The 27,148-nt window shown below is 41.0% G+C and overlaps 1 protein-coding gene across 1 annotated transcript; it reads right to left on the bottom strand.

Annotated features, from left to right (window-relative positions):
* Positions 1–1,086: 1,086 nt before the first annotated feature.
* Positions 1,087–27,148, bottom strand: TBX18 (T-box transcription factor 18). Its single transcript, XM_059842516.1, has 8 exons — positions 26,429–27,148; positions 25,500–25,683; positions 23,881–23,982; positions 20,753–20,924; positions 14,698–14,865; positions 13,458–13,522; positions 9,809–9,903; positions 1,087–7,248 (listed from the first exon to the last, which is right to left on the bottom strand). Exons 1-8 carry the CDS (start codon positions 26,694–26,696, stop codon positions 6,524–6,526), a joined length of 1,779 nt encoding a protein of 592 aa, XP_059698499.1. The 5' UTR covers positions 26,697–27,148; the 3' UTR covers positions 1,087–6,523.

Below are 27,148 nucleotides of genomic sequence, written 5' to 3'. Positions count from 1 at the left end.
ACATCTGGCTGGAAATTTTTCAGCATCACCTCATCTTTGCTAATAGCATCTTAAAAACAAACAAACAAAAAAACAAGAATGCAAGAATGTTAAGACTTAAAATGGCATTCAAACTTTGATTAAGTGGTTCAGCTTACCAAGAGCTTTCATTCTACCCAACACTTCACAGATCACTCCTTAATCTAACTGTTCTGTCCTCTACTGAAAGCAAGGATGTGACACCAGACAATTTTTAGACATTCATGATGGTATATTTTAGACATTATATTATATTACATTATATTTTAGACATTCATGATGGTGTCTAAACAGTCCTTACTCATAAACCAGTCTTCATTTTCCTTAATTTAAATTTTGTTTTCCAAGGCTCCTTTCTTGCCACAAAAAAATTAGTGTGGGACTGGAACCTTCATTGCAATAGCCCATAGATATTTAGCCCACTTCTCAACCTTACCAACAGGTTCAGGAAATTAATATGCCCAGTTATAGCAAAGTGAAATAAATGTCTGCTTAGATAATTGCTTTTATATTCACTGTAAGATGCTTTTTAGCTACCACCACAAGAGTAACTGGATTGCACGGGCTTGGCCTGCAATGAGCTCCCCCCAAGACCTGGTCTCTTCACATAGCTTTGGGGTCTGTTTAATACTTGTGAGGCTACACTTCTGCACAGGATTACTAGAACCACATAAATGGCATTTGCTTGCACGTCCTTGTGTGACACTGACAACACCCTGCCTGAGTGTGTTGCAGGTAATCCCTAGTGCTCACTGCATCCATCAGCGAGGCCTTTATCACACACCTGCAGCAAACGTCTGGGGGAGGTATCAAAGGGCCTTTGCTGAGGTCTCTGGAAGCATTAGTGTCCATATTGCACTTCAAAGAATACAAAAACTATCTGGGAACACTTCCCTGAATCGGGACCCATTTTTCTGCTTTTCTGGTTTCTGCCATCTTACATTTAAACATGGCATCTGGTTTTCTTCTTACTGAGAGCCATATACCGAGTATAGCAACCAGGAAAGGGTGGGGAGGTGCTTTCCTTTGGGTTACTGAAGAACATTGCCTGAGGAATGGAAACACTGCTTTGATTGTGATACAGCCTCTATTTTTATTACTTTTCTCTGCAAAATACAATAAAAACATTGTGGGGAAATATATAGTCAATTATCTGCAGTGGAAAGGATACACCATCCATCGGCCAGGCTTCTGGGGGATGGAGCAACGAGTTGCAACCTTGTCTTGTCTTTCAGTCTATGCCCCAAAAACTGCAGAATCACAAATTTAAAAATTAAATACAAGAATGTGAAATGCAAAAAGCCAGTTATCCATCTGAAAAACATCACAGATGGACAGAAAAAGGGCCAAGACCATTATGACTACAGCTGCTGTGCGGGTAAAACGCTCTGGAACAGAAAGGGGGATGTCTCAGGGTCTGGAAATGTGGTATCCATAAAGCTCAAGTCAGTGGCAACATTACCACTGGCCACAGTGGGTCCAGGTTTCCTTCAATGTGCTCTAAATTTATTCTTGGCCCTCTATTATAGCATCTAAATAAAACCAGCGGTGTGCAAATGAACATAAGGGCGTGGATTGGTCAAAGTGGCAGCAGCATTGACAAAGGCCAAGTCTGCGCTGGGTTTTGCTTAACATTCACTGCCTTGGCCCAGCTTTCTGGTAGAGCAAAGATTTTCACATCACACTTTATCCTTCCTGGCCAGCCTTTGATGTCAGTTCTCAGTTTAGGCTACAGCCTCCTGTGAGAAGTGCACTGAGATGTGCTTGGTTAGAACTGTACATTGTGGGTGACACCACAGCACCTGTGACATTCCAAAAGTGTGTGGTGGCACTGCAGGCTCCATTTGTGTGATCTCCATGTCTCCTGCCACTCCCTGCTGCAAAACCAGAGCCCAGGTGCTTGTTTTGAAACCTGGGTGCTACCTCCAACATTTAGAAAGGCCTCAAAAAAAAAAAAAAAATTTGGAAATTTATCCATCTTATGGAAGCTTCATGTTCATTCTGCAGTAGTAGAACAGCTGAGTGTCTCTATATGCCCACAGTATCTGAGCAGATTTACTGATGCTTCTTAAAAACATTTACTTTATGGACTTCAAATTCTAAAATTGAGGCAGAAGATTCAGATTCTCATTTTGTTGTAATTGCTCTGTTTGGGGACCAGCTAACTGAGATGGTTTTATGGCCAATTCAACACTGCTTTTCAAGAGTAAGTGGTGACTACACAGGATTTCAAGAGTAAGTGGTGACTGCAAAGGATTTGGTTTTTTGGGTAACAAACACCTTTTCAGAGTTTGAACACAACAGCACCGACAAAAAGCATTTAAAGAAACTTGAATTCTCTAGAAATGTTATTTCCTAATGATGAAAGTCATCACCTCTTAGAAGTGTGTGTCACCTTGTCAAACCAATGTTTTGAATCAACCATCTGAGGAATATGATGGAATATAAGGCAAAAAAAAGAATTTTCCTGTAGTTTTGCATATATTAAATTGACATATCTACAACTTTGTGTTAGATACAAGGCAAAATATTGAATCTTGAGGATCACATGAATGAAGAACCCAACTGACAAATTAACAGTTTTTGTCATCTGAAGTGCAGAGTCAACCTGAAAAAAAAGCACTAACTCATCATGATGAATTGCAACCTTTTTAAGCATACTTCTGTATAGATTAATTAGATATATTATCTTTACAAGAAAAATATACCCATATAACTTGTGAACTATTTCTGAGGATGATTTATATTTTTTTCTGTTGAACTGCTTAAGGAACAGGCTTACTAGCATTAATGACAACAATGTCCATGAGTTTCAAGTAGCTCCAGTCGTGTCTCTGCTGAAGCAGAAATGAGCCCTTTTAGAGTCGGATGGTACTATAGAAAAAAATAAAATAAAATCATAATAATAAAAAAAAAGACTGTTCTTTTATTAAAAACAGAAGCTTTCATTCTCCCTGGAGGCCTGATATTTATGATCAAGCATTTCATGCCTACTTCTCTTGTCCTAATTCTGGTCATTTGCAACAATGCTGGTGTTAAGTGACTATGAAACCCCAGTCTCTGAAGTAATCAGATTTTCAGGCCCTGTGCCCTACGTCACATGGAATCGTTTATTGCAGTACAATAGGAAATAAGGCCACTATGCCTAACAGTATTCCTGGAGGGAGAAATACTGCTCATTGCTGAGTAACAGTATACCCAGATGATTATTGGTCATAAATTCTGCCTTCAAAATCAATGGCTTTTTGCATTTAGAACGAGCAGAACCAAAGGGCAATTACCAAAGAAATACAGAGAGAGAAAAAGCACAGAGTACCAAGCTCCAGCTCAAGAAATTGGTCACATGGAAGTGCTAACTTCTCAGATCCAGTTGATACAGGGCAGCTGAACTGGTTTGGCAGCTGGGATGACATGGGCTACGAGAAGTACCAAAGTTCCGTCACTGGCTAAAGACCCTGGTAAGCAGCTCAGTCCCTTTTCCCCACGAAAAACCTCACAGGTCTGCTTTCAGCCCACTATCTCCTTATACACAGCATTTGTTGGGACGATTCTTTGCATAGAAATATAAAGAGAGGTTCAGCTGTAGGTGGTTGAAGAACTGTGGGCTTGTTGGAGCTTGCTGTATTAAGTCTCTGAAATTTAGAGCTTACCTTTGAGTCACTGCCTTTGCTCTTGCTGAAACTCTAGTGAAAAAAATAGGCTCAAGCCTCTCAGTTTTCCAAATGTAGTAAAAAGTGTTTGAATACACACTTTAATATATTTTCTGTGGCATTTTTGTAAAATACAGATATATAATTATAGATATAATGCATATATAGCATTTACTGTATTGATAAAAAGCTAGTCTTTTCACAATGACAAACCAGTATTTACAATATTATTCAAATTTTAAGGAACAATAAAACAATATTGTGTGGTTATATGATAAGAGTAATTTGAGGAAAAATAAGAGACCAGTTCTAAAAAAGTCCCAGACAATAAAGTACATAGTCTTGACAGGAGCACCACCATGAACATCCATGCACAACCCTTTTTTTTTCCCTCTCCTTATAAGAACATGCATGATTTAGCTCTTCCACATTTCTACCTAGTCACAGCTCTTAAGTTATTATGGCTACTTATGCTTTTTCAAGTATGGATTAATTGTACCATTTCCACTTAAGTATTTTTCCAACTGCAAAATTTCAAAGTTTTGCCCAGAGCAGGAATAACTATACCCAAGTTACTTCTTCATTTAAACCAATAGAGCTATAACAATTTGCATAGCTGAAAATTTTCCTATCTTCTATACACCTTAGAACCATTTCCCAAACCAATAGCATGAGTTTGAATAGCATTTTTAGCATTGCAGGTCTCTTCTAGGAAGTTTGCCTGAAAGGACACTGCACGGCCAAGACCAGCAACAGAGCTGAAGTACACGAATTTACTTTGTTATCCTCAAATATGAACACCACCCCGCCGTTCATCTGCAACATACTGTCCACAGCACAGCAAATGTAAAGATGATCTGCATCTTCAATGTACTGTCACCCCTTCCTCAGAGGAAGAGAAGTGCTATTATCACATTTTTCAGAAGAAAAATATCTGATAGAGACTGAGTGAACTAAGATTTACTCAGAAAGGTCACTTAGAAAGTTTAAGACAGCAAAGCAAGCCCACATCACCTCAATTGCATCGTCTTCTCTTTCTAACGTTGAAAGAGAACTTTATACGTAACTTTAACAGAAACAAATACAAAACCAATAGAAGTAAAGCATTCTTCAGGCACAGGCTTAAAGATTGCTGTTCTATTCCCAGATAAGAGGAGGTAGCAAGAGGGCTGTTTCTGCATGTATTATTTCCACCCCACTGAAGAAATATTAGCTGAAATGAGTCTTTTCTGAAGTGAGAGTGGGAAAGCCCACTATTTGTCTGAAAAGGTATAAGAACACTTGAGACACATGAAAATTCACCTTCACCAAAAAAAATCCAACAAACATAAACCTGAAAGACCTTAATCTCCTTCAGTGCTGACTGGGGAAGCATTTTCAAGCACATCTGTACCCACCTTAGAATGCCTTTACATCACCTGCACAATATAAATTAGGATTAGCATGCTGTTGAAGATGACCTGCTCTCTCAAGAACTAAAATTTGTTTCACAACCCCTGTGGCTCAGCTCTGACAGACTGGCAGCTGAGAGGCAGCTGTTGCAAAAGGACTGATACACACCTGGGCTGTGCAGGTGCAGATGAGGGCAGAAATTTCACCATGGTGTCTCCCTGTGTCCTTGTGACTCTGGAGCAGTCTGGTCAGGAGCAGATGGTGATCTACATTCTTACAAGTGCCATTTAGAAACCAGAGGGGGGAATGAAGGAAACTTCTCCTATTCCAGGACAAAACCAGAGCAACAGGAAGGCAGCTATGACAACGTTCTGCTTCCAGAAACACTTTTGGGCAAACTGGGTCATTTTTGTAACACTGAGGATGCAGGACCTTTTGCCCTTATTAAAAAAAAAGAAAAACAACCAAGCAAACACAAAAGAAAAAAACCAAACCCAAAACATGTCACACACACAAAACAGGTAAAACCAATAACGGAATTTCTCATCCTGCTCACTTTTTTTTTCCCTAAATCAAACTGAATTTTCCTTTAAAAAAGTAAAAATACAAAAACAAAGATACATTAGAATATCCTAGTGTCCAGTAAATGTCCTATAGGCAATATTTATGGAGGAAAAAATGAATCAAGCCCTACCTTTGACAAAAATTAGGCACCACAACATTCATTTCATACAAAGGAATGCTGCTTCTAGTGCTGTTGATTTGAATAATTCCTATCACCACAATTTGAATATGCATCATTTGTCTTCAAATATATAATCATAAATCTAGACTAATGCTGAAAAAAACAAATTCTAGTGAGAATGCCGTGCCATTGATAAGCTAAAACCAGCATATCATGAGAAGGCAAACTAATCTTTCTGTTTACTTTGTAAATAATCCATTAGCTAAACTTCTATTTTAGGCTGGATGCTTGATGCTTAACACTGAGAGGTCCAAATACCCTTTGTATCCCTTATAACAGAAGAAACTTGTAAAATGTCTTTGGTGCATCAGCTTATTGTATGAATGTTTTAAAGAAACTCACTAGTACTATAGGAAATATAAGTGGGCTTTTTTTGTGTTGTTTAATACTCCAAGTGTCACTTCATTCTTTAAAGGGGTTAGAACAGAGGAGGGGGAAAGGGGAGGAAGTCTTACTTAATTTGTTGCATATGTCCCAATGTGTTATACAACTACGTGTATTATACCAGAAAACTGAAGCAGTCTGCACCGCAGCAAACTCTGTGTAACTCAAAATAGGAGAATAATCTGGCCACAAGCAAGTCAAAATTTCAGTGAAACTTCCTCTCATATTATATATATACACACACACTTTACAAGCTACATCGAGTGTCCTTTCATATTCCAAAAGAAATACATTGTAGACACCAAACATACTGTACTTTTACTTAAAGGCTTCATCAAACCATATGTGCAGACACTTGAGAAGACGAGAGTGTCAAGCTTCCTAGGGTCCTAGAGTCAAAGAAATTCTGCTGCCCCCCACTGCTAAGTAAGTGCACTCCTTCCACGGGGGGCAACATCTGCCGATCCGTCATGGTTCCACTTGGCGAGGACCCCAAGAAACTTCCTTGGGAAGAAACGATTTTCTCAGGACTGGCAGCCAGTTTAGGGGATGTGGAAAAGTTATATCCATAGAGCGCACAGGGACTGTGCAGTCTAAACGTGTTGTAGGAGCCTTGGTGGGTCTGGTTAGCGGTAAAGGCATTGCTGGATGGGGAAGGCATGATGTACTGGAGCTGAGGAGACATCCCTGAAATCTGCATGGATAAGCCAGTCTGCGGGCAGCTGAAGGCATCCCCATCGTTGCCACTCATGGACATATTCACAGTTGCGCTACTCGAGACGCCGACGTAGGAGGGAGTCCTTGGGGGAGCGAAGGTCTCGCCGCCCTGGTTGGTGAGCCGGTTGTAGGTCTCGGCCAAGGAAGTGCTGTATCTGTTCAGCGCCAGGCCTGAGCGGGCACAGGCCGTGTAGTCAGCTGGAGCAAGGGTGCACAGCTGGCTGGTGTTGGGGCTGAGGTGGAAGGCTGGAGAAGAGCAAGGGGAGCCCGGTAAAAGGTGAGGGTGGGTAGATGGCACTCCACTGCCAGATCCCTGGAGTAAAGTAGAGGAACCTGCATTTCCTGGAAGAGAATATTACAGTGTAAGAAGCACATGAGGAAAAGTCCACTTCCCAGGTGAAAGATAAGACCTTTGTCTTTTATAATAACCCTTGAGATGAAATCCAACTCAAATTAATTAAAAACTTCTACATACATGTGGCAGGAGACTGTGTGAGTAAACCACATGCTTGTTTCTAAAGAAAAAACTTGACCAAGAAAGAGAATTGAAATTATGTTTTTACAACCACCACTGAGTACTTAGAGCTCCTGCCCAAAAGGTTAACTGCTTCTTATATGACATGGAAGGAAATTTCATGGCAGTTAAGATGTAGCCACATCACAGGAAGCCTTCTTCAAAATTATGATTTTTGGCTTGTCTATGCTCTTGCTACAGTCCAGAATGTGTTTCAAGTGCTCTGTGCCTGACTGTCACTGTCAGAGCACCAGATGAGGAACCAGCTCCTTAGCTCAGAGGCTCTCACAGAGAACAACTTCAGGAAAGTTCCCAACTTCAGAACAAAAAACTTCTGACTTCAAACAAAAAAAATTCTGAGAACGACCAAAAAATTCAGAACAACTTCAGGAAAAGTGTGAACTGAACACTGCACATAGCTGCTTCACTTCTGGAATGGGTAGGTTTGTAGCAAACTGTTTGCAAATTGCTCATTTACTGATATCAGAACTTTTTGTATTACAAATACCAGTGCTGAATGCTCCTGAAAGCACACTGCTTGCCACAGGTGAAGCCATTTTTCAGGACTGAAAGTTTCCCAGCTGCAAGGAAGACTTCCTTTTCTTAAAAGATTACATTTTCCTGAAAACTGAGCGTGGAAAAATTAACTGGGGCCTTTTACAGTCTCTCAGGCAGAAGACACTTAACAAGGAAGATGTCCTGTTTATGAATCACACTAACAATCAAACAGCTTGATGCTGCAAAGAGAGAAGTTCTGTCAATAAATTAACAGATTATTATAATAGGTGGGCTAGTGAAAAGAAAAATACATTAATAAAGAACACTGCCTGCTGCTTTTCTATTAACAGAGAAGTGCAAGCACAAGGCACCATCAGACACTGCCACATTACAGAAATCCTGGTATAAGACACACTTCTCTTTAAATCTCCATCAATGCCTCCACTGCCTGAAGATGTGTACTTTCAGTGTTAACAACCAGGACAAATTTCTAATGGGGTCTTTCACAAAGTTGGTATGTCCAAGGTATAAATGACTAAAGATTTTGCAAGTATCCCAGTTTCCATTTCCAGAATATCAAGAGTAACTTCAACAATCTTCTTAACCTCAGGTAACAGCAGGAAAGGAAGCAAGAAGCTCACGACAGCAGTTCCCCTGCTCCCAAACCATGCTCCTACACAGAAACAGCCAATAAAGCTGTTCTGTCTCCTAAATGGATTAACTGCATCATCAGTTGCCTCTCAGTCTTACACAGTCTGACAAGGTACTTCAGGTCTCATTCTATCTTCTCATTAAAGACCTTTTTGATGAGACCATCCCTCACCCCCATGCTACGCCCAAAACTCTGCCAACACTCATCCAATGTGTCTATGACTCGGCACAAACCTTCCTTTTAGCTGCCCACATCAAGGACTGATACACAAGATTTCTCAAAGGAGTGACCCAAAAAGCTGACAAAAGTGATTTCTCTGAATTTCTCTGTGTTCTGGGTTTTTGCTCTGAAGATGTTTAACAACTTTGCAATCAATACATCATCAAGAAACCAGACTGGATGTTTTTAGATTTGGTAGCGGAAAATGCAAAGAATTTATTTGATTGAATTGATTGAACTGATTTAGCTGGGAAAAGGCCGAGAGGTTTTCTATGTGCATTGTAGTATACTCAGGAAATAAAAGAACTCAGAAAAGAGTACAGAGATTCAACTCTCTGTCCAAATGGGCCATTTAAATATTTTTCTCATTCATGACACTACCTGCACAATGGTGAAAGTGGAAACAAAGGCTTCCAACAAAGAGTGAGGAGCAGGAAAAGGCAAAACTGATAGCTGATCCATTTCTTTAAGCTCTAGGATGCAGAGAAAGTTTGCTGGCCCATTTACTGAACAATTTTCAGGTCTTTAAGAATCAAGAAGGGGATCTAAGAAGGAAACAAATTAAACTTCCTCCTATTTACTCCTTACTTAAGAGAACATTTCTTCCATTTCTTCTTTAATTTTTTTTTTTTTATTATTATTTTTCTTAAAAACACAAATAATTCCTACGCTGCAGTCTGGATGTGTACAACAGAAGTCGTCTGTAAGCGATCTCTACCTTTTGTATCTAGCCAGAGCATAACACTAAGGAATAGGTTATTTAATCCTTAAATAACTAGCATTCTCCTCCACAGGTGATATGATTTTTCTTTACAATCTAACATTTTTATTGACATGGTGGTTGAGTTAGCATTAGTTTCCTAACTTAGAATAACTCCTATGAGGGGGGATGGCTGCACTGTGGTTAGTTGGTTGTTTTTGCCTGGTGAGTGACACACTTACCTAGAGTTTTGTAAGGTATGAGGGGCAAAGCTTCATCTTTCATTTTTGTTTTGAAAGAACACAAAGACACTCGTTACCTTGCTTGGGTATCCCAGGTATGTCTTCAAATGTAAGTGTCCTCAGAGAAGGTCTCCAGAAGGCATAAGACTCTACCAGAGCTTCCAGTCCCATTCTATTTAGAACAAAAGAATCATGGTGTCATGAAAGCAAGCTGTATTTTGCCACACGTCTCTGAATACCCTACCTCAGAAACATAAAAAATAGTAACATTTCAGGATTATTTTCAAATTGATTTTGCTTTTTAGAAAAGAGCCTTATAGCCTATCTATGAGACCACAGCGACCTGCTACCACTGGGCTGCACAAAGTGTTTTCCAATTCCACAAGCCTGGCTCTCTATTTCAATATTTTGGGCCTTTTGGGAGGGCTGTTTGAGTGGGAAGATTTGGCTAAAATGATTTTAAATGTTTTGCTAGTATGGTATTTCTGAAAGAGATCATCCCTCTGTATTTCTTCCTAGAATAAAGGTGATCCACTGACAACTTCTATTAAAACAGGATTCCCAGTCATTACTGATGAGCTGGAAAATCACACTTAGAACACGAGCAAGGCATGGATGTACAGCTATTTTGCTACTAAAATCATGTGTAAAAAACCCCAACATTGTTTTGCTAAGCAAAATGCCTTTAGAAACTAAAAGTCTTCACTCATTCTCTTACAACAGTGTCCTGAGAAATCAGAGACAGTGGTGGCAGACACTATTTAGGAGAATCTCTGTTTCCTGAAGATAAAGGCCCATTTGTTTTCTGACAATTACTTATGAATAATACACCTTAGAGGTATATAAACTTAGAGGTATAACTTTGGTGTTATTTTTGGCTGCTCAGCAGAGGCCTGTTGAGTGTCAGCATCAGGCACACACCAAGTACAAGTGCTTGCCTTTGAGCAGCAATACTTTGTAAACTCGAATTATGCAAATAGGCCAGTCTGAAGCAACAGACCTGTTCTGACACTGCTCCTTCCAGCAGGAACACAAATGTCTGTCAGGAAACATTTATAAAGCGTTTATTAGCTGAACCCGGCCTAAAAAGATAGCCTTAATTTTCTGCAGTAATGGTGAATTTTCATTTCTAGTTAAAGTGGAGATAAAAGCCACCTCCTGGAGGAGTGTAGCCAAGGTGATAATTTATACAAGATGCCTTTGAACAATTTCCACATTTTATCACCACCCTAATTTGCGCTATCAAATGCCCAAGTTTATTTAATAAAACAGTTATATTTTTCCCAAAGTATTTAAAAGGAGAAATTCTGGTTCTTTCCTGAGTAAAAGTTTTTATAGGGTCGAACTTAAGGCCCGACTGAAGAGTGAAACTATTCTCAGCACCAAAATTTTGTTGTGCGTTGCAAACGCACAGGGAATGTTTTTAAAAGGCGAAGCTACTGATTTCTGTAAAATGGCCTGTGGGACCAAACAGGAATGACCTAGAAGGGCATATTCTTAATAAAAACTGAATTACTGCATGGAGCAGTGAAGAGTGAGATAGCTGCATAAAAACAATATTGAAAAGTTTGGTATAATTTAACCACAGTATTTTTTTAAACTTGTTGCAGACTAAAATGCCTCAATGATAAACACACCAGCTAGAACAATGAGGATAAAAGAACATTTCATTTCAGTATTTAGTAACAGAGCAAAATAATAATCCACTGAGTATACCAATAGAAATTTTCCTTGACAATTAAACTTCTGAGTTGAATTCCCAAACATACTTTTCCAGTAGTGCAGACTATAAAAGAAAACAGTGATACTGACTTCAGTAAAACAATTTGCAACAAACAAGAGTCTGCAGAGTCAATTCTGTAACAAGTGAGTTTGTAGAGTAAAAGCACTCAGACCTCATCTAAAGGCTGCTCCAAAACATTTCAGAGATGCTGGCTCTTCCTTCAGAACTTGCCTTTCTAATCCATTTCAATTCAAAAAGACTTTCAATCAAAATATCTTGCTTTTTTTTTTCCAATGCCTGAACCAGACTATTCCTAGCAGCCAAACAAAAAAATAAATCTCTCTGGATACACCCAGTCCCATAACTGTATTTGTGTGGTTGCAGATGCAGCACTCTTACATCATCCTCAGGTAATTCCAGAGCTGTCCTGCCACATTGAAACTTGTTCAAAACTAATTTCTGAACAATTATTTCCTCGCTGTCTAAAAGGGTATCTTCTCTTTTTTCATATAACATTATGGAAGAAATTCTAAGTCCACCTAAATCTGCATGTTTCAGAGGATCAGGGTTTCTTAGGAGGTTCCATAGTACTTATTTTATAGTTCTGCAAACAGCAAGCACAGCAGAGACACTGCCTAGGAGAGAGAGAGCTTTCAAACAGAGCATGTATGGCAACCCTTTTTCTTCCTAAAGTACACACAGCATGTTTTACTTCTTCAGTCACTGCATTTACCTGGAAGCTACTGTTCATCTCTAACCAGAAGGTTACAAAAGAGGGCAAAACTCTATTTATGTCAGTGGCCACAGAACAAGCATACTTATTTCTTGCTAGAAGAAGAAATCTCAGACATACTAAAAAGATACTTACAGTGAATGCCTGTAAATCTTTGCAACTACGTCATCCCTTCTTTAAGTAGCCATTTTCCAAAAACTACTGCCATTTACTGTCCAGTTTCAGGTTTTATGTAACTTGGGTTTTATGTAAAACAGGCTCTATTGCTGTAGCTTCTGCTAACAGAGAAGCTCAATAAAACAACTATCAAAAAGAAACTCTCTGATCATTCCTACCAGCACAGTCTGCTCCCTTCTCTGCAAGGCCTGGTCATAAATATAGCAGCTGCAGACACCAAACACAATGTGGTAGCTGGAACTGATGTATACTATACACCACAATGAAATACTGCTTCTTTTTTTTTAGCTGAAATGGTTTAACATACAATTCAAAACAGGCTTAAGTAGCTTGCATTAAACAGTCGTTGGATAAAATACCTCATATTGGCAAATACTGGCAGCCCTGACCAGACCTAAGTCTCCACTTTGCACTACACAAATTTCCCACTGCTATTTTGAAAGATTCACAGATCAAGAGAGAATAAGCAATTAATCAGCCTATCTGCCACAGAAGAGGTGGAAACCACTCTCATTTCAAGGTCTTGTACAGCCTGCTGGAAAAGGTATTCACCTAGGAAGCAGATTTAAAACTCCTTAGACTAAACAGACATTGAACATAGGTCTCCCACCTCCTAGGCAAGTGTACTAAACATAAAGTTACTGCACAAACCAGCTTCTCCCCCTCAACAAGGAGACAAGCCATTAACCCATGCTATGTGCCACTTACAGGCAAGAGAACCTGAGCTTGTAGTTTGACAATGGTATCTGCAATTTGTCTCCAGCCAGGAGAAAGAGGAGATTTCAAGCACAGCCTGAAATCAAGGACCTGAGTATACTTCAAGTCCATTTGCAGCCTTCATGGTGCGTCACTGCTTCCATTGAAAGGAAACTTGAGCACATGAGTCAAGCCAAGTGCCAGTCTTTTCCTGACCTAGATGGTCAGAGGTGTGGCAATGACAACTCACCACAGAGAACATTACTGGGAAGTCTGAGTGGTCCCTCAAGGAGTCTGAGTTCTCAAGTTTGTCTGTAACTACAAGTGTTGACATTGAACAGCCTCCACAAACTGACTTGGTCAGCAGGAAGCAGCCCAGCTCCTTCCCAACACCTACCTGTTACGGCCCGAATCTCTAAAGCCTTTGGCGAATGGATTCCTATCAATCTTCAGACGAGTTATCTGCGAATATTATTAAGAAAAATTATTACCTGTAAACTCAGATAAGGAGCACAGAAAACAACTCTCCTGACAGAAAAAAAGCTAACAGAGGAAACATCTTCATATTTGCATGGTTTAAGATGGCTGTCCTGAAACATAGCAAAATAAGGACCAATCTTCTGATCATTATTTTGTACATCCCTGGAGAAGCTAATAGGTATTTAAAGCTGCCAAATGGCAGTAGGAATTACTGAGGAAAAAAAACAGGCAAATGTCATTCTTCATTTAAGAGAGTTCACGGTCTAACTGCAATAAAATTTAAATTAAATTTTATTTCTGTACTGGTCAAGAAGGAAATATGAAAAGAGAGATTATCTCTAGATCATTATCCTCCATGAAAAAAACCCAAACCAACCAACCGACCAAAAACCCAGCAAAACACACCACAGCCCAAATAACCATAATTTATTTTAATAAATGGGAAAATTGCCAAATACTTATATTTCAGTATTTACATGGCTCTCCTGCTCCTCTCTTTGTAAAGTTATCAATGCATATGTAATTTCAAAAAACACAGCTGCAATAATTTATATGGAATTAATAAAATGCCACAACACTAACTATGGTGTCATTATGCATGCTGAAACTTGAACGAGAGGTAGAAAGAGCCGAGTGATACAACCTGCAGTTCACTTCTGACTTTGAACTTGTGTGGACCCAGATAAATTGTCCTTAATAACACAGGCTGAATGCAGTTAATAAAAACAACTGCAACTTTCTTCAGAACTCAGCTTCTCTGTTAAGGTCCTGGGAGTAGTAAAAGCACTGGAGTCAGGAACAAAAGTGCTTTAAAAAGTCTCTCCTGACACGTATCTACATTTAAAGGTACAGAAACACCTTTGAAAATTAGACTGCTCTTTGCCTTGTTTTCAATGCTGTGTTTATAATCAAGACACCATTAAGCATGATCTCCATAATAAGAAAGATTTTTTACATGCAGTATCTCTGAAGGCTCAGCTATAGCCTCCAGGCACTACAGTAATACTAATAGTGAAAGCTACTTTTAGTAAAAAAAAGGTTTAAATAGTTCTATTTTAATAAGTGATATAACGACAGTATCTCCTTTTCTCCTATCTCTTACATCTCTGGTCTGCTCTGAAAAGCCTGTGAAGAGCTAACCAGAAAGCCTGAATTACCTGCTGATTTTGGTATGCTGTGACAGTGGTGAAGACCGTCTCAGGGAAGGAGAAGGCTTTCACCCCCTCTCCCGAGGGGATGGGCTTGACAGGGGACAGATCATCGCCACAGTCTTTTCGGATGACGTGGACACGAGGCTGATATTTATGCATAGAGTGAAGGATAATCTACGCAGTCATGCAAGGAAAAAGATAACATTTGTTAGAAAGGACACCCTGCTGTTTCAGGACTAATAGCTTTTTGGAACAGATTATGGTATGTGTTTACCATGCCACTTACTGGAAATCAAATGTTTTCTTTAACCTCTGAAGGTTCTTGTTACAGTAGTCTAATCCCTGTGCATTTATGTTATTGCCAACCCTAAGCATTTAAAAATTACGACTCAGGAGCTCCAAATTCAGAGACTGGCTTAATTGAAACTGGCTCAAAAAGAGGAAAAAAAAAGAAAAAAAAACCAAAAAGAGAAATCAGGAGTGAACTCCAGGTCCCACTGGAATTATGAAAGTTTTGTCACTTTTTTCCACTGAAGTCTGGATTTGACCTAACAGGATTAACAGCAGCAGAAATTTGCCTTTTGTTTTCAGAACCTTCAACATTCTGGGGAAGCTTTTTAATTTCCTGCTCCCTGAGTAGGCTCCGAATGCGCGCGTGCTCAAGCACTCAACAGAGCCCCTATGTCAGGCACCATGGAAGTTCATTCACCCAAATCATACAGGGGACATTACATTTGTTTGGATAAACTAGAGTTTGGCTAGTTTAATACACTTGGTCCTGTCCAGATTCCATGACCCTGTTTTGGTAAGGCCAGTTTCTGGATAATCAGGGGTTTTATTAGCCTTTTAGTAAGGTTTTGACAATGACATCACAGGCTCCAATTAATTTGCTCAGGGAGTGCCCTATGGATGTTCTCATATGAAGTCTTTTTCAAGTTTCTGAACAGAGCAAGATTTTTTTATCATGCAGAAGTGTTTTCTCTTTTACAACACTCCTTTCAGTTCTCCAACGGCAAAGATCTACAAAATGAAAATGCAGAGAGGACAGCACATTCCTCACTCTGTTTCCCTGTGAACACCCAGTGGCACCAGGGGAGATACTGGTGCAACAGAAAAAGAAATGATCAAGAAAAGACGTTGCACAGTTCAAATCCACTGCTATTCTGTGCCTTGCCATTTGTCTGGGTGCCACTGAGCATGCCATGTTCTCTCCCACACGGATTACTTGACCCCATCAGCTCTGTGGCACAAACCACTGCTGGCCCACACATCAACGATAACCCTGGCAGCTACAAAGAGCCCTGCTCACACATCAGAACAAGTGATATCAAAGCAGCACAGAGATGAACACCTCCCACTGCTTATCTGGGTGGCTATTACAGCTAAATTGATCCATGTCATCTCCTAGGAACAACCTGTCTGGCCTCTGTCCTGCACTGAAATTTCCTGTGCTGACATGCTGTTTTGGCAATTAGCAAATCCATAGCAATATTTCTTTTTTCTTGATTTTGTACCATGTCTTCTAACAATGGGATCTTTGTTTGTGATCTGAAGGACTCCAAACTCTAAATAATGCATAACTGCAAAGCCCTTGTGAATTAAAGTGCAACATATGAAGACAGGACATGAAAGGAGAGGGAGATGCAACATCCACTCCAAAAACAATCTAGCTCTATTATTCAAAGGATCACCTAAAGCTACTGTGAAGAAATAGCTAAGGAAAAGGAGATTCTGGGATTTCATTTCACAGTGCTTGCACAATTAAAAGCATGAATGGGATCTAACAGTTTATCTGCAGTAACAGCAACTTTCCCTTCATGCCCTTAAATTCCAACACCAAAAAACCCCAGTCAGAAATCCCACTGTGCTCCCAAATATGAACTGGCATTACATTCAACTCCCAAATATGAAGTGGCATTACATTCAACTCACAGAGCCTGCCTCTCTCTACAAGGTTCTCATAGAACAAGATGAAAGCACTTCATGCGGGAATAAACCTCTCTCACAAAAAGTAAAATTAAACTTTGGTCACAGCAGCTGTCAAGAAATCATGATCAGACAGAAGACACTGCAGCAGGGAGCCCACAGGTAGGAGGCAGAGCAAAGGCCACCAGAATACCTGCAGCCACACAAAGCTGGGATTACCTTTGCAATGGCTTTTGAGAGCTGCTGCCACGATGAGGCCTCAGAACTGACCCTGAACATGAGAACCACCATGGCACAACCATCTCAGCCAGAGCAAAGGAGAGCCAGAAACTCCTTCACAGGGGAGACGCCAATCCTCCAGCAACTTGGCCGTGCCAAGACTACACGGTCACCTCCCCACTACTGACACAGTCCTTGCTGCTGTTTTTGCCAAAAATCCTCCTTTACCCTCCCTCCAAAGCACAAGCACTCAGGCTCTCTGCAGTTAGGGAAGTGCGTGGGGCTGAGGAGCACGGATTCCCTCTGTACTAAGACAAGACTGCAAGTGCAAATACCGATGTTTCACAGCTTTTCATTGTGACAAGAACATATAACTGCCCATTGACTGTAAGCAGAGCTCGCTACTTGGAGCCAAGTCTGGGCAGAGTTACAGTCTGCCTCTGCTTCCAGCCTCTCCCCACTTTCAAATGGGGAAAAAAACCCACCCCAACCACCAAGGAACAATTAACACACTAACAGCCTCATTTTCACTAAAAGTTAAAAGATGTTCCTCTGCATCAAAAAATACTCAGTTGAAAAGCATGGAAAATAGCATAAAAAATGTTGACTTTTCCCCTCCACTGAAATTCAGTTGAAAAACTGCATTGAAATAGAAAAATTAGCTGGCTCTAACCAGCCGGAGGGAGAGGCTGGTTTTACAATGCAGCACTCACTCCACAGATGAGAGAGGGATGAGAGGCATTAACAAAGAGCATCAGACCATGCACTTTTCAGCGCAAAAATCCAGGTTTACTTTTCCTTAACATCACAACTTAGGTGAACCACACAAAAGCCATAGTGTGTGTCTTAACGACTCTATAGTATTTCCAAAGCAGAGAATTCACTCTGGAACTTCTTTTGAGATCAGAAACACACAAGGAAAACATGTCTGTAAAATTTTGCTTCATCTCTGCAGACTACAAGTGGAACCCAGGTATCAGAGACTGTCCTATGTGCAGATATGTACTTCAAAAATCTCTGAGCTGAGCAACACTATAAAACTGCACAGTCACAAAGTCTCACTTGAAATGCTGATGAAAATAGCTGCGGGCAGCACGGAATCTGGAAAGTGCTCAAGCAGCGAGTCTCATAGAGGTGGCTGATCTCCTTTCACAGAATGCTAATCCCAGGGCAACACAATGCAAGGGGAATGAACTGGCTGCCACCAATACTACCACAACATAAATACTGTGTAGGAATTCTACCTTAGTGCCTATTTGCAAATACTGTCTCTATTCCCACTGACATGGACCACTTCTCTCAGAGATCCTGAGAGTTAATACTCTAGAATAGGTAAAAAGGCCCTAGACTGACATCATGCAAGCTCCCTACCTCAAAGCCTTCAAGATCAAAACCTACCCCCAGGATTTTAACACAAAAACTCTGCAAAAGCTTACACATGAAATGAGCACAGGAAGCATAAAGGAACAATTTCAACAAGGATTAAATTGCCAGAAGCAGAAAGCAGGGAAAGCATTCCCAAAGAACAACAGCTCAAGGCCAATGCTGCTTGGTGGAAACCCCACTGAGGTTTCTCTGAACCACTCTGCCTACGCACGAGAGGAAAAAATCTACTTTCTAATGATCTAAAATATACCCCATGTCCCATACATGGGTGGGAGAGTCAGAACTTCTGATACAAGAGTAAATATTGGAGGGATTCTACAGCCTTGACTCCTAGCTTTTCTAATTTGCCATCCGTCCCCTGGTACCCTCCTGAGAAAAATGGTTTCTTCCTGCTTATGAGAAACAATTGTTTTTTATATTCATCACAAAATATGATTATTCATTTTCCATTATTGCTAGAGGCATTCAGAGGCTACATAGCTTTTTCAATACAGCATTCCACACTACCATAGCTTTAAAAGAAAAAATGTACCCATTGGAAGAGACACTTTTCTGCTTTCTGCTTTTGCCTTTTCTGGTAATTATGAATGACATGTTTGCAATTTTCCAGATTTGAGAAATATGAAATTATTTTACAGTCATCCTTCTTTTGTCCTTTTATTTTAATACTTAAATTTCCATTTTGGGGAGGAGGGGCACTGCCATAGCTCTGAATCAATTCAATGTGTCTCAAATCACAGTACTTGAGCTTTGCTTCACTCGTTTCCAAGCCAAAATACTTCACTAAAGACCAGAAAATTTATATCCCCCCGTATTACAAATAATGGTGTGCTGTGTACACTACGCAGGTTTCAGTTCAGAATGAACACAAAGCTAAAATCTGGGATGGAAAAATAGAATAACACAATTCTCTGCATAGCTGAGATTTTATCACAGGGAAGTTTGCGACTGCAAGTGCATGGATGGACCACACATTACCCACAGATCGTCGCTCTGCACCCTCCAAGTACAAAAACCAGATCACTACTGGAAAAGCAGTATTTCATCCATTTGCATCTGCTTCACTTTCAAAGCCCTTACAACAGACTCGGGATTCAGGGAAAACAAGTCCCACTTGAGAGGAATCACAAGTACACAAATGCTGGGGAAGCTAACCTTAACTCAAATGGACACTGCCAAATAAGACTCCATAACTGTAATTCTGGAGAGTAGCAATATAAAACCTCTTTTGTACTATCCTAAGAAAAGCACTGCTAACTTAAGAGGCATGAATACCCCCACATTTCTTTTAAGGAAGAGCAAAATAAAATAATGAAAATTATTGCACAAATGGAAGTCTTTTTATCCTTGTTATCACATTTATTAGGTCAGCCACGCTCCTGTATTCCTGCCTCTGATCATTGCATTTGCAAACACAAATAAGGGGGGGAAAATCTCAGACTATGTATTAGCAAAATACCTGGCTCAATGTTACAGAGTTACAACCATAGTGAAAGATGAATGTGGTATCTTTGTGCTCTATGCCAGGTACATTTTCTTTCACTCCTTTCCTTGAAGGAGAAAGTATTTGGGTTAATAAACTGGGTTACGCTAAGGACAATGGAATCCACATCCTGTCTCAAAACTTTCCTCTAACATCTTAAAACTCTACCACTTGGAACTCAATGCTTCTTCTGAAAGGATGCCAACATTTGTCATTTATTACAGGGGTTTGTAAAATCAAACACTTCACCCTGACTAAAAACAATTCTCATTATTTAATTATTTCTTAAGGTGTCAAGTAAAACTATTTTAGGGATTGCTGGAATGATACTGGCTTACATCTGTCATGTTTCAACAGTTTTGAAGAGAAAAGGAAATATTAACATAACACATTTTGTCACATTAGATAATGTCATAACTAAACAATTTAGAACTTGCAAACAGAACACTCATACTGCATACGTCTTCGCCAGCTTTTCCAGAAGTAATGAGCCTCAGCTGTGAAAGGGTCTTGCTTCATAAGGTATGCAATAAATCATCATCGGAGCAAACCCAGCTCCCATGTTGTTCGCTTTTGACTGCAATTATTAACACCTCACGGGATTTCACACAAACGTTTAGGTTAAGAAAATACTTAAGTGTATTTTTATTCACGTGAAGTTATTACACACTATTAATGTTTCTCCTAGCCACTTGTGAATTTAAGAGTCCTTTTCGATCGGAGGAGAAGTTGCGAGTAACACGCTCGGTGGGAAATACTGAGAGCAATTCTGCCCCTCTGTATTAGGCAATTTAGCCTTGTAAAGTCTTACTTTGCAGAAGGAGTTCTATATTGGAGGGGGGAGTAAAACAGCAGGCTCTAATAAGCAGTTAATTATGGGAGCAGAAAGTAAGAAGCTTTTAGATGTGGACAGTAAAGTTCCAAAACAACTCTGAAAAGTCAAGCCTATTTCTAGCACCCCGAAGCTGTACATCAGAGCCTCTCAGGGTTGAGCAATGTGCCTACACATAATGCCACCGAAGAAAGGAAGAAAGAGCAAGTACTCACATGCCCTTGATCATCCAGCTCGTTATTGGTAAGCTTCAGTTTGTCAAAGCTGATCACTTGTCTCATCCACGTCTCCCCCGAGGCGGGTGAATCAGGGTGAATATAAACACGAGGCGGCACCGGGGAGTCAGCATTACCAGCCACCATCCACTTGGAACTATGATAAACATACCTGTAAAAAGAAAACAAATACCTCTAACCACTAGCACCAAAACAATCTATTAGACACCTTCAGCATTAATAAATCAGGGCCCATGCTTACAGCCAAAACCCATCAATTAACAAAACATGAAATGACACAATTTCATATAAACAAAAAGAAATTTTGTTTGTTTGTTTGCTTGTTTCAAAACATAGTCCTGGCACCTGCAAAAATAAAGTTAAAATCCATGCTCTGACCTGGTCTTACTCTTCCTAAAATCAGTCACAGTCTCAACATTAGGTTTCAAAATGAGCTTTGAGCTGCTGTCAGTTCATTGACTGCTACAGCTCTGCTCTGAAAAGGCATTAGCAAATAGGGAAGAATCTGATCCTTCTTTTATCAAATTGAGTAATAATTCCATATTTGGAAGATTCATCATGTGGAGTCTAATATAGGACTCTATAAATAAAGCCATTGAAGGGAAAGAACATTATGATTGAGAAAAACAATGAAAGTATGTGAAACTATGCTCTTGATATTTCGGTAGGTCATCCTAATAGGCTTGAATAGTACTGCAAAAAGGTTAAAAAATCAAAACATGGAGTCTGTATTTCATTTGATATGCCAGTGCTGACAAGATGATTTTATAACAAAAATTGTACCTGCTATGGTTAAAAACCTATTTTGAAGGCAGGCATTTTACAAAGCAGTTTAAAAAGCACTAATTGAAAGTTATTTTTTTCAAGTACAGTAAAAATCCAGTAATTCAGCTATATTTTTAAATGAAAACAAGAAAGACTTCATCAAATCATATCTTTGCACAATTCAGTTCCTTATTAGAAAAAGACAAGCAACACAGAACAGAGAACAAAATGATCCAATGCAAGTATCGCACCACACAATTCAGATCAAGCTACATAGCTAAGATCTAGAATGGTAGTGAAATTCTCTCCTGGAGACAAATTCTCCACCCCAGATCACTGTTGTAACATTTTTCATTTATTTTATATTTCTTGGTTTATACTAAATATATGTTTTTCGTAGAAAAGTAAATAAAGTCATAAATGGACATAAATATAAATTTAGTGATAAAGACACATTTTAAGCTACAGCTTAAGCTTCCAAATATTTATAAGGTCAAATTTTGTAGAAATCCAGACCTATATGTAATTTTCTTCATTTCCATTAGTTTTGCTATCTGCTCTGTCAGCAGACTAGGCTCCATGCAACTGCTGTCATTTCTATGAAATTTAAAGATCTGCAAGACAGTGTGTGAAGCTGCACAAACAGCCAGAGTTGAAATAACAGACAGCAATAAAAAGCACAGACTAGAATGAGAAGAGGCACCAAGTAAAACATGTACAACATTAACATTTAGTGGAAAGCTTAAAGGCATAGTTACTAATACATGAATACAAAAAAAATCTACTTTGCCAACTAAGAAAATACCGCCCTTCCTACAACTCTCGTTAAGGTACTTCAGTTATCTGGGTACCATGTAGCACACTGTGAAGACAGTGCAGGTCAGTATGACTGTAATTATTTTAAACGAAATGAGGTTTAAACAATTCATACTCAGTATAACTGCTCTTAATTTTTAGTATTAACATTTCAATTCATTTGGAATTATTACCTTGGGTATTCTATGAATTTATGAATTGCTCAGACCTTCTAGGAATTATATGTTTAGATTGTTAAGCAAATGCACACATGCAACACAAAACAGAAAAAAGAAAAAAAAAAGCTTCTATTTGAACTGCACTGCACTGATACAAGGAAAAAGAAGCATTTTTTTCCTGTATGGTAGATTCAGGAAAAACTCCCCTGACTGTACATGCTGAGCATCGTCAGCCCTGGTATTTGGTGCCCCTTGTTGAAAAACTCAAAATCAAAAATGGTCCTAAGAAAGGTCTTATACACCACACAAGAAAATGACAAAATAGCAGTCAATGAGGTAAGTACAGGAAAAATACAGGGCAGCATTTGCTTAGGAAACATGGCAGCATTCCTGCAGAACCAACCTTTTAATCATGGTCTGCAATATTCCTAGTTCTACAATTAAATCTGCAGCAGTTTTCCCTACATTATACTAAGTATAGGTTAAAACAATCAAACCCTCAATTGGTAAAGACCTGATCCTGTCTCCTCTGAGCTACTCTGGCCAGGCTTCCCCCCTGGCTACTCCGGAGCATGGGATTGCATCTAGAAAGCAAGACCTTGGAAACGGCTTCAACTCACAACAGGAACTGCTGGGGGCCCAATCTTGAAAACATTTCCACAGGACAAGTGGCTTCTGCAGAGCCCAACCAGCTTCCTTAAAACACAACTACCCTCAAAACAGTGAGAGCTTCAGCACAAAGTTTCTACTCCTAAATGTTCAAAGAACAGCCTCTTTTGTTCCTCACATCATTCTCCAGACAATAATGCTTTAGATAACTGTAATTAGAAACATTACCTTTTTTAGTTTAAGCAACCAAATATCTCACTTTTTAAATTAAATTCTATAAGCAATTTGAAGCATGACTTACTTATTAAGTCACATTACATAGCTTGTAAGTATTTAAAGCAGATATCCATGCTATTAATGTTATCAATTAATGTAAATACCATTTGGCACTAAAAAAATGTACATTTTCATATTTATTTGTTAATAGGAAATAATTCCTACTGACAGGAGGAGGAATAAAATATTATAACATTTCCTGACTGCACTAGAACTGCACTCTGAAAGCCAAACCTGAGCATCTGCCCGCAGTACATACACAGTGTGAGGCAAATGTTTCATAAAGAGCTTCAACACGAATTTTAGTTGCTTTTGCATACTTGGTACAATATGGTCTTCTAAAATACACTGGGATGAAAATAAGAACCTTCAAGGAGAGTTAAACATGATCTTCTGCTGATTTATGTTGTGTTAATATTTTTTCCCAACAGCCAAGCACCCTATAGCTTACATCATATGTTTTTTGCCTTAAAGCCACCATACCTGTATCTTTTGTTATCCACTGGCACAATATCCATAGCAATGTAATACTGCTGATGTGGGTCTAAACCTGAGATCTTCACTCTCATTGCAGGAAACATCCGCCTGAACATTGGAAAGAGAGAGGTCATTTTTAATACGAAACAGACTCGGGAATGGTTGTTTAGGAAAAGTAACCGCTTCGTGGGATTTTTCTCGTTCTTCCTTTTAGCCTACAGAGTCCTTTTGGACGATTATAGTTACATAGCCATGAAATGGCCCATTCGATATGTCAAAACAGATTTCTAAAGTGCATTTGCTCGAACAATGCTTTGTATGTTTGGGGATACGCTTTGGGAGTACAGCTATTACCACATCATTTCAACTTTATTGTTAGACAGTAAATCATTTGGGTTTGAGACTTTACTTTAGCAGTACACACATTTAAAACCCATTTGAGATATTAGTAAGAAATGTATTCCTGGAGATGTGCAAACACCACCTCCACCCAGGAAGCCCAAGGCTTACAGAAAGGCAAATAGCCACTAAAGTTTCAAGTGACAGCAGAAAAATGGTGTATCATTGCTGTAGCAGCGAATTAGAAAGCTAAATCTACGGTGATACAATTATAACACCGCAAGGATGCAGTTATAAAAGCCAATGTGCCATGCTCTAACCCAACAATATGGTCTTTATTGACACGGGACTTCCTGTCTGCAACTTACTAAAGGTGAAGTGCGAGAGCTACTCTGTCTTTGAAAGGTATAGTAAAACTTCTTTATTGAAAGCAGAAACGAATCTACGAGCAAATTTCTGAAAAAAAAAAAATAAAACAAAAACGACGAAAAACCAAACGTTCAAGATTTAGATCCTTCTGTGGAGAAACGGATTAATTAACCAATGAGGTGGTTTGAACATAAAACTGCCCTTAGCTCTTAGCTTGGCATGCTTTTTATCAGAAAACTTCATTCTTGAAGCACAAAAAAAAAAAAAAAAAAAAGTCCTAACTACAAGCTAATAAAATACTTTTCTGCATTTTATAAACCTGAAAGTTATTCCAGTATACTCAGTATTTGCCGAAGTGCTAAACAATATATATATATTAAAAACTAATCTATTAAAAGTAGTTACTGGAAACAAAAATCCTATCTCCGCTATTTCTGAATAAGAAGGAGGGTAAAACCTGACTATGGCTAACTAGTTTTTGCTGTTATTTCAGTGCACCTGTAAGATAAAACAGAAATTCCCCGACTGGACTCTCTTAAGACAAATGCAGCTTTGTGCTGTTTAAGACTGCGTTTCAATCATTAATAAAGCCTCTCTGAAAATGCAGACGGTAGCATATGGATTCAATAAAATATGTTTTTGTAATTTCTAATAAGTTCAAATACTTTTATACTTCCCAGGTTTTTACCATGTGTATCCCCTGGAAAGGGGAAAAGCTTCCCCCCAGAAGGGCACGGCGCTCCCAGACCTCGCCCTAATGAACAGGAAACCCGAAACGCCACATGCTCCCGTGCCCATCTAACATTATCGCCATCTACCTGCCTCGTAAATCTGGAGGGTTCCCCCGGTTTTGGCCCGCTTTGATGTGCCCGCCCGCCCCGGGAGCGCGCGGGTGGCGGCCCCGCCGTGCCCGTTACCTTCCCGCCTTGGTGATGATCATCTCGGTGCCGATCTCGTGGAAGCGCTTCCAGAGCTCGGCGCCCTGCAGATCCACCCGCGGCGCCTGCGGCGTGGGCAGCGGCGAGCCGGGCCGAGAGCTCTTGGGGGAGCCGCCGGGGGAGGCGGGCGGGGAGCCCGCCAGGAAGCCCTCCTCGCAGCCGCCTGCGGAGAGAGCGGAGGGAGCCATAGCGGCCGGGGCAGCGCTGACTTCTCCATCGAGGTCTCCCTCAGCCCCGGCCGAGCGGCCAGCCCGGGCCGCAGCCTTGGCTCCAGGGAGGGAGGCAACCCGAGCGCCGGGACCGCGGCAGCACGGCCGGGCTGCCAGGGACGAGCTGCCCCCATCGCCACCACGCCGTGCCGGGCCGAGGCGGGCCGCAGCCCGTCGGGGATGCGAGGACGGCGGCGCATTTCGTTTGGCCACGGGCTTCGCTCTGCAGCGTGAAACTGCGCTCCCCTCCACACAAATTACAAATTACACACACACATATACGTAGGTGTTGTGTGCGTGTCTATTTATATGTGTATATATATATATATACGTATATATGCCCACATAATTATATACATAGTTGCATATGCACTTTCAGCAGCACACATACACATATGTGTCATAGAAGCGCTTTTGCCTTTCCTCGGAAACAGGGCTCGGGACAGCCCCCCGCCGTCGCTCCACCGCGCCGCGGCACCGACAGCCCCGCCGGCGGCCGCCCTGCCCCGTGCAGGCGGCCGAGGGGCGCCGCGGATCCTCACCGCCAGGCCAGCGGGAATGGTGGTGGGTGCCCACGTAGGGTGGAAAGACAGAAGGGATAACGGGGAATCAAAGCACCGGTGGCGGCCGGGAATGGGGATGCCGAGCCCAGCCGAGGAGCGGGGCCGGGGCAGCGGCGGGGCGCGGGGCGGCACTCACCGGCGGGGGCGCGAGCGGCGCAGCCCAGGTCCATGTCGCCGCAGGTCCTGCCGGCAGCGGCGGCGGCGGGAGAGCTCTTGGCGCAGCAGCCGCTGCCGCCTTCGTCCTCCGCCGCCTCGTCCTCGCCGCCCAGCTTCCTCCGCTTGGGCTGCCGCGGCGGCTGCTGCTGCTGCTGCTGCTTCTCGGCTCCGATGAGAGCCTCCACGGAGAAGGCGTGAGCCTTGAGGCTCATGGTGGTGCCTGGCGAGGACCGCCGCTTGTCGGCCATGCCCGCCACCCTAGAGCCCGCGCATCCAGGCGCCCAGCGGCCGCCGGCACCGGCACCCGCGCCCGGCCCGCCGCGCCGGCCGCCCTCCCGTCCGCCCGACCGCGCAGGCAAGGGGCTGGGGCTTTTCCTCGCCTTTCTTTTTAAATCCGAGTTATCAGCCAAGTTTTTTTTTTTTTTTTTTTTTTTGGGGGGGGGGATTGTTTTGGGTTTTTTTTAAGTGGAAAAAAATTCTATTCCTTTCTGCAGATGAGTTCCTTCTCTCCCCCTCCTCCTCCTCCTCCTCCTCCTCCTCCACGTTCTGCCCCGTCTGATGGGCCAGGCAGGGCTGACATGGGTAACAAACGCTCTGCGGACACAAATTAGGGCTTGTAATTGAAATTTGTTGCCTTGATCTGTCAGCACTTCCAGGCAGGAGACCTGTGGGAAGAACTCGCTCATTAGTGTCACTGCGG

This window comes from Haemorhous mexicanus, chromosome 3 (assembly GCF_027477595.1).
Source record: "Haemorhous mexicanus isolate bHaeMex1 chromosome 3, bHaeMex1.pri, whole genome shotgun sequence".
NCBI classification, from domain to species: Eukaryota; Metazoa; Chordata; class Aves; order Passeriformes; family Fringillidae; genus Haemorhous; species Haemorhous mexicanus.
This window is presented reverse-complemented; position numbering and strand designations above follow the sequence as displayed.

What these genes read in the sequence shown, in the direction of transcription:
- TBX18 (XM_059842516.1), bottom strand. Translation starts at nt 26,696, where the DNA reads ATGGCCGACAAGCGGCGGTCCTCGCCAGGCACCACCATGAGCCTCAAG. An exon ending in AGCTGGATGATCAAGGGCAT is followed by an intron (nt 14,866 to 20,752) that starts GTGAGTACTTGC and finishes ATGACTGCGTAG; the next exon opens with ATTATCCTTCACTCTATGCA. An exon ending in AGAGATTCGGGCCGTAACAG is followed by an intron (nt 9,904 to 13,457) that starts GTAGGTGTTGGG and finishes TGTTCTAAATAG; the next exon opens with AATGGGACTGGAAGCTCTGG.